Consider the following 8,694-nt stretch of genomic DNA (forward strand, 5'->3'; position numbering starts at 1 on the left):
CTCAGAAATTACACGCATTTACGGAGTCAAATGCTTTGTAACCAATGGATTTAAATCGGATAGTTATTAAGATCTCAAATTAAAATAATGTGTGTTAAATTTGATTTATCAGATTAAAATATGTATCAATTGAGCTTCTTCCAACAATTACAAATGCGTGAACGCATCTAATTTTCAATTGTACTCAAAATCATTTCAGTGTGTTCATACACAAAACAGATCATCAATCATTTTTTTTAAAATAAAAAAAGCTTTTGACATTGTAAATTATCACGATTTCCTGTTTATTATTTTTACTTTAAAGTAGAAACTTATTATACCTATAAAACATATTGGTTCACTTAGATTTCATTAAGTGATAAAGTCGGTATATAAGAACTCACATCTCACAAATAAATTGAGTTTGATTTTTGTTGCTGAAATAAGAATATTGTCCGTAGATAATATATATATATAAGTGTATTTCTTTGAATCTTGAGGTTTATCGTAACTTTATGAATACTTAGGATTCAATTTACCTAAAAAAAATTAATTAAAAAAAAGTCAGTACATAAGATTCATTAATCCCCTTTATGTTCTCGTTCATATGTTACAAGGATAGAGTTTCATTTTAAGACAATGTTATTGGAAATATTTTTACATTATTAATTAGGCGACATTTCAGTATGATTTTTAAAATAATTGTAATAAAAATCATCGATTTAACTTTAATATAAAAATTCATAATTGATGAACAGTGTACTTTACAGTGAATTGTAAAAGTGGCAGGATTGCTGGATACGTTTTTTGTTTTTGAGCAAGTTATATAGCTTCCCACTCATTAGCTATAGTTTTATATCGTTTATACTATTTATAGTTTATTTGGGAAGGGAGAAAGTGAATATATGTGAAATTATTAAGATAACAGCAACCAACAAGATTGTGTGGGTAATCTTTTGTTGGGGATGAAACACGCATGAGTTCTCGAAGGGTTTTTATTAAGGACAACAGAAATAAAACAAGAAAAGTTGTTCCTTTAATTTTGGGAAATATTATAGGTATAAGACTATTTATATGCAACGAGTTTGGGAGGAGGAAAAGCTTCTTAGTTAATTAATATGGAGCACTCCGGTTCCTTCTAAGATACAGGGTTTAGTGTGGAGAGTTATGCAGGGTAGAGTGCAGACAAAACAGAACCTTTTTTAGAACCTTGGCTGATGCAAATTGCACTTTTTGCAATAGCCAAGAGGAGGGCACATCTCACTTGCAGGTTTTCTTACTATATTTGCCAGGTGGGTGGGCAAATATGCAAATTGAGGTTCACAGTAGACAGTACAGTACTATGGGATTCATATATGCATATGCAAAGATGCTAATGGCATAGTTAGCTGCAGGATTTTTTCTGATGTGGGTGCCTAGTCAGTGGCTTAGTGTTTATTTTTGGTGGTGACTTTGTTACCTCGTACTGGAGTGATCTAGTCCTTTATGTAGTCCAGCACTCCTGGTGCACTTATATTACTTATATATGTATCATTTGTTTATCCAAAAAAAAATAAAATCAAACATGTTAATCAACTAGCATAAAATTATTCTAACTTGATCAGAAAAAAATATGCAACACCTAATATACGATACAAATAATAAAACTGTTTTATTATTCATCACTCTTTTTCATATTTAATCACACTAGATTTTCCTATACTATTTAGATACAAGACTATTTATATGCACGGGTCCCCCACTCCCTTCCTAAATGTTTTCTCCTATGCTCAAAATTGAAAGACTTCTTGCCGAGAGAGGCAACCTTACAAGCATATATTAGCTTCCAACTAAAAAAATGATAGCAAAAACAAGTTTATTCTTGTTTGATAAGGAGTTATATTTTTATTTTGCATTTTCACAATTTTATAAAAACGATAAGAGCAAAGAAGATTTCATACAACTTTTTTTTTTATCAATAATCATAAAAAAAAAACTATCAACTTGGGTTGTTTCTTATGAACCGGAAGCTTACCAACCTTATTCTTATAAACTGGAAGGTTATTTCCAAGATTTAAATATTTGACATTCAAATCATGAGATGGCAAGCTTGGATGTCTGTAGTTTAACATTAGAACAGACACACATTCTCATCCATGTTTTATGAGAAGTAAGAATTCAAATTTTTTTTATTCAATAATCATTTAAAAGTTTTCAAACGTAAAATCAAACACACATTTAATCCTTGTATCAAAGCTCATCCTCCCTTTAAAGAAAACATAGAAATGCAATTTTAGTATTGCAGGAGAAAGAAAGCACACTTCAACTTGGTGTAATTTTGAAATGCTATGTAGACACTTGAACGAGTAAAGACCGAAAGGGCAAGAAATATAGAACAGATAGAGGAACTTGTTCATGCTTTTGAGACAACAGGAGAGGAGGGAAACGGGAAAATGGTGATTGCCAAGTACTATTAAATGAATTGTCAAGGCTTTTGCATGGAACTCAGCCATAAATGCAGAACATGACTTTAATGCACCATATATTATTGAGCTGGGACTGATTAAGAATAAAGTGAATGATAGAGTACATAATAATATTGACGTTGATGGTGAGATGACTGAGGCATAACTGGTGAAATGTTGACGGTTCCACGTGAATAATTTAACATGCTTACGTACTATGACAAAACGCAAGATCAGAAAATTATATTCAGTCTCAAATAATAAGAGCATCTTATGGTTACTTTGGTACGGTGATAAAAAATAAAGGGGGGAAATTGATGATGAATTTCAAAAACTGGTCCATGAATTTTTCTATATTTTAAAACAGCGGTTCCACAAGCTGGATTGTTTACTATTTGTATACCTTGTAGATAAGATTTTGCTTCTAATATTGAAAACTGGATATTGTCGCGCAGAACAACTGAGGCCAGTAAAAATATGCTGTATCTCAATACTACAACCAGAGATAACTATGAAAAGATTTGAGAAAAACATGGGAAAAAAAGAAGTTGGTGTAGAATTGACAAGTCACTTGTGATTATTGCACCTTGACTTGAAATATGGCAGCCTGGTGGTGGTACCTTGCAAACTTTACCACAAGACAAATTGTCAAGCAGCTTAATCACACAAGTGGCCGGTGAAGGATCAAGAACCATCCATTTGGATATCAGTGCCATTTGGATTTGCTGGATTTGCATTAAAGGGATTTCCAGCCACATTCTTCTGAGTCTGACCTGCACCAAATGTAAACTCGGTAGGAGCAATGTCTAGAGGTGCTCGCGCGAAGATTGAAGGAGTTCCAGCGCTGAATGAGGGAAGTTGAGCTGGATCATTGATCTTTGGAAAACCAAAGCTAATTGAAGGAGGTGCTGCAGGCAAGAAACCAGGCACCAGAGAGCTTCCACTATCGATCCGTCCATAGATCTTTTCCTCAAACTCCTGCAGCTGCTGGTACACACCTATATTAAGAGAGGAAGCATGGATGTTAGAAAGATGATAATTAGCCTCGTGAAAGGCAACCAAACCCTGAAATTATTCACTACTTGATATAGAAAAAACATACATAAGTGGAAACGAGTAATATCACACCAATTCCAACAGGATGGTTTGTTTATTACCAAAGGGTAAAAACCTTGGTATCCTATTACTGTATGAAAATGGTTGCTTCATTTTGAAGAAACAGTCCATGGTGTAAACATGCATGTGAAAACATAGTTGTCAATCCTGGATGACCCCAAAAAACAATATAGTGGGAAAACAGATACAAGAATTGCCATTAATAGTAAAAAATGACATAGTCCAGAGTCCAGACACTATTTATCCAAAGCATAATGTAATGACAGAAGCCAAGAAATATAAGGGAACAATAAGGGAGAGAAACAAAGGTGATGGAAATTAATAGAAAAAACAAAATGGAATAATAAGAACATAATCATGCAATCAAATTTAGTGAGCTGTGAGCCTGTGACCTGTGAAGTGCAGTACATGACAGCAAAAAAAAAAGGAGAGAAATGGAAACACTGATGTGTGCATGAATCAGTCCTACGACAGACAAGGGCACAAAGAAAGAGTTTTGTTGAAACCCAACCAACAAACAGGCATTAGTGGGTCACCAGAAAACACAGGGCTTAACAAAGGAAAAACAATAGCGAATAGATGGTCAAACAAGTGGACAGATTGGAAGTGCAAATGTTTTCCTTTTAGTTTGAAGTTTCCATAATGGTCTTCAAATAAATAACTTGGCCAGATAAGAGTCTTCAATTGACCAACACTGCAATCTGATGGCTTTACTGGAGACTGGAAGCAAAAATGGAAACAGTAAACAAACATACCTTGAGTTAATTCAACAGAAGGTCTCCGTTCCTTTACCCACTGATAACTGTGTACAAGTCTCCATCCTTTGGACTTCATCAAGTATGCAATCACAATAGCTGGAGACCTGCCATAGGATACATGTTATTCAGAGAAAATTATAACATTTTTATATTGCATTCCTCATTTGAAAGGCTGCAGTACAATAACCTATATCAATTCCCTTTTATTTTCTGAGGGTCATCACTAACTAATTCAAATGTAACCATCATGCTTATGATAGCATGTTGCACGCTTGCAGCAATATCTTACCTACTCTTTCCTGACATGCAATGAACCAGAACACGCTCCTTATCCTTCTCACATTGCTCTGCAAAGGAAGCACACAGCACTCCATTATCAAGGGTAAAAAGGAAGAAATATTAGAGAAAATAGTATTGCCAATAGTAAAATAAAGAAACTATTGATTACTAGTTAGTTTTAATTAGCCAAATCAAATGTTATAACTCTATGCAGGGAATAACAGCATAGGAAGTGTTACTCATATATTGCATTAATGTTGTCAACATTTTAGGCTGATTATATTCTGAAAAACAAATATATGCAAACTAGAATCTAAAACTAAACTTAAACAGGGAATGTTATGATAAATAGCAGCCATTTAAACTAAACCAAATGAGAAAAAAATTTAGAGAGATAGAAAGTTCAAATCAAGCCTAATATACTAGAGAATTTATTAGAGATTAATTATGCAATGATGGAAATACAACAAAGTTTACAATACAAGCCCACAAACATGTCTCCCCATCAACTATTAACAATACTGGAGGAGAAAAGATGGGGGCAGATTAGCAGAGAGAAGATGGTTAGAGAATAGGTGAAAAACCACAAAAAATTACCAAGTTTATCACAATTCCAATAAGGCTTAGACCTTTTGAAAGACAATTTAGGATAGAACGACAATTCCCTCTAGGTACTAGTTATCAAATAGTGAATCAAAAGACCTATCTTGGAATCTTGAATCAAAACATCACAAAGCATAAGATTCATGATCAACATCTAAAATAACCTAAAATATATTGTTAACAACAGAAATTTGTAAGATGATGTTTGTAAAACCAATAATATCTTTATTTCCTTTTCGTGAACATTAACTTTTGGGGCTCTTCATAATTTTCTCTCTCATTAATTACTATATATTTTCAACAACAAAAAATTCAGCCACCCCTTTTTCTCTCTCCTTGGCAACTGGTCATATTAAATCTATAGATCTAGGGTGTGTTTCACATCCTATCACCTCACCACAGTTACCGACAGAGTTAGAGAACAAAGGGTCATTGTCCACACGCCCTGATCTCTGGTCCACAGCAACTTTCTATCTATTCTAGGCAGCACATAGCGTGTCTATCACAGAATAGTCAATAGCACGCATTTGCGGCATGATTGCACCATCACAGTGTGTCATGGGTAGGTCCCACTCCTTGTGAAGCCGTTGTATCACATTTCTAGTTGCAGTCATTGCCGCACTAATTGAAGCACAGATCATGCCCTTCACAACTGTCCGCAGCGGCTCCCAGCGTAACGGGCAAGAAGAGAATTTTTACCCCCTTTTTAAGTGTTGTTTTGTGCTTTTTATGGGGGTAAAATTGGAAAATCCTATAATGTTATATTTAGAATCCCTTTTCTTTCTTCAACACTTTCTTCTTTGGTGCCCAGCCAGCCCTAGCTTCTCTACACTTTCTCTTCAGCGCCAATTCAGCTTCAAATACCTAAGGCTTCAACGATGAACCAATAACAGTTTTTCCCGCCAACATGGAGTCGGTGTTGGCTATAAAGTCTCCCACTTCGCTCAATTTTGACAAGTCGGTTTTCAATAGAAGATTAACCTTGCTGGACAGGCCAAGATTTTTTCTTCAAATACTTTCTCTTTTCTCTTCAAGCTTTCTTGCATTTCCAGATTCATGAGTGTTAAACTTCTTTTTCTTTATTGTTTATACTAATGGCATTACATTGAAATTGAATCTGTTCCATTGTTTCCAGACTTTTTCCTAATTTTAGGTATTTTTGTTTATTTTTCAGCATATATATGTGTAATTTAAATCTATGTAGGAGTCAAAATGGTGGTCATCTGGTATCCCACTATAGCATTTGGGGGGTGGGGGCACCACGCCACTATTCACCATGGTATTTATCTCAGTACACAATCAGTATGGTGCTCACTGATAAGAAAAATAGATTAAAGCTTTCTACTTTACTCCAACTCGATTATGCACTACTGGGAAAGTCTAAGCCCCTAAAAGAATCTTAAATATGTCAAGAACCTGAAGTCATGGATACAGATGCTGATGATGAGGGAAAAAAATGTAGCAAGTCATTGTGATACACTGATAGATGGCGGGGATGCTCTCAGATAATCAAATTGCTGAAGAAGCTTTCTTCAATATTGAATTTAAGCAGGTACTTTTGAGAACACTCGCGGATAGGTAAAAGTGGACGAAAAGGGAAATTGTAATTTTAGGCAACATTTGGTTTCAAAGAGAGGAGTAGAGTGGTTGATAAACATAACAGAATGAAGTAATTTCTCATTGCAACATAAGTGAGAATAGTTTCAGAAGAACAAGAGAGGTGGAGGTACAAAGATAAGTTTGAGACATGGAAGAACAAACATCCCAGGTCTATGTGATTCTACAATTGCCTTTTCTTTTCCATTTACAGCTTGTTAATAGTACATAAATTGACTAGATGGTTCATAGAGCAATCTATAAAGTAGAAGTGCAAAAAGCATCGTAAAAGGAAATGCGTTCATTCTTTTAGAAGAACAATCAATCACTATGACAGAAATACAACATATCCTGTACCTTTTTTTGAGAGAAATAAGAAATAACAAATGCAATAAATGTAGAAGATCACAAAGCAGATCATTTATTTGTATAAAGCATGAAGAATAGGCTGACGTTCCAATAGTTCCAATACTATGCGCAAGTATCATGTTTGATAGGTATTAATTAAAAATTTCAAATCCATGTTAAAGAAGCACCTAAGCAAATGAAATGATAAGTATAATGAACACAAAAGAACATACCAAGAAACTGAATTGCTTCATCAAATGGCAAAGTTTTGTCATCTGGGAGGCAGTGATAGGTAAACGAGTTCTTGTAGAGATTTTGACAAGAAGGGACGGTCTGCACAAACAGAAAATTCAAAGGTATTAACACTCAAACAACATTGGCCACTTAGAAACTAGAAGAGTATTTGTTAAGGAAACCCCTAACCCAAACCACACCACACCACCTACAAATTACTCAATAAAAATCAGTATAAGAAAATAAAGACTCAAACATCATTGGCCACTTAGAAACTAGAAGAGTATTGTTAAGGAAACCCCTAACCTAAACCACACCACCTGCAATTACTCAATAAAAACTGAAACCTCAAACAAGAACACATAATAACCCAAAAACAAAACCCCGAAACATTTAACCAACCAGCATCCCCACAATTCCACAGTAAACATCAATACATGCATACATTCATAGATGATCATCGAAAAATTGAAATTGCAAAAGATGCCAGATTCAATCACAGATTGAAAAAGACAATAACAACCCTCTTACATTGAGGATACGAGAAATCCCCTGAGTCTTCAGAAGCTCCGAGCGTGATGCGTTGTCGTAGCTTCCTAGGTAAAGAAATTCCGGCAGAACAACGGAAGGAAAAGCACTAACTTGTATCGAAGTTTTCTCCGATCCAACCGGAATCCGGTGACCGCAAATCGAACACACTTCCCCTTCTTCATATTTGTGATAGTGGCCACACACGCCACAAGGATTCTCCCTCTCCCTTTTCCTCATAATTGAAGGATAAAAACGGTTTCCCACACACCCAGATCAAGAAAGAGGGTTCACGAGGGATTCGAATCAAAACAGGGAGAAAAATCAGATCTTTTTCGAAGAGGAGAAAGACCCAGAACAGAAAAACGATTCAAAACTGAGAACGAGACACCCAGATCAAGAAAAGCAGAGTAGCGGGGATTGGAGGGGGACAAGATCAGAGCTTTGGCAAAGGGGGGAAAAGAGGGTGTGATGTAAAGACGAGAAGAGAGGGAAGGGTGGAAGAAAGAGAGACAAGAGAGAAAGAGGAACTGTAAGGAAGTTTTTATGTTATTGCAAGTTTGATGTGATAACAATGTTATCAACTAAGGACTAGTATCATCAAGTTAGGATTACTCAATCGTTTCGTTTCTACTACTGGATTTTGATGAAGGCATTATAGAGAGGGATTTGGATGGATTGGATCATGGTCATGGGTGATGAATGACACAGTGGTGAATTTTTTTGGTATATATATTAGTTGTTGGATTTTGGGGGCTTTAAGATTCTTGATTGGCACGTGAACACTCCAGGTTTCTTATTCTCCTAGA

The 8,694-nt window shown here is 35.3% G+C and overlaps 1 protein-coding gene across 1 annotated transcript; it reads right to left on the minus strand.

Annotated features, from left to right (window-relative positions):
- Positions 1–2,744: 2,744 nt before the first annotated feature.
- Positions 2,745–8,694, minus strand: LOC114385178 (protein-tyrosine-phosphatase IBR5-like). Its single transcript, XM_028345184.1, has 5 exons — positions 7,889–8,694; positions 7,357–7,456; positions 4,587–4,644; positions 4,295–4,401; positions 2,745–3,421 (listed from the first exon to the last, which is right to left on the minus strand). The coding sequence occupies exons 1-5, from the start codon at positions 8,123–8,125 to the stop codon at positions 3,108–3,110; spliced, it is 816 nt and encodes a 271-aa protein (XP_028200985.1). The 5' UTR covers positions 8,126–8,694; the 3' UTR covers positions 2,745–3,107.

The sequence above is a fragment of the Glycine soja genome, chromosome 14, assembly GCF_004193775.1.
Source record: "Glycine soja cultivar W05 chromosome 14, ASM419377v2, whole genome shotgun sequence".
Lineage (NCBI taxonomy): Eukaryota > Viridiplantae > Streptophyta > Magnoliopsida > Fabales > Fabaceae > Glycine > Glycine soja.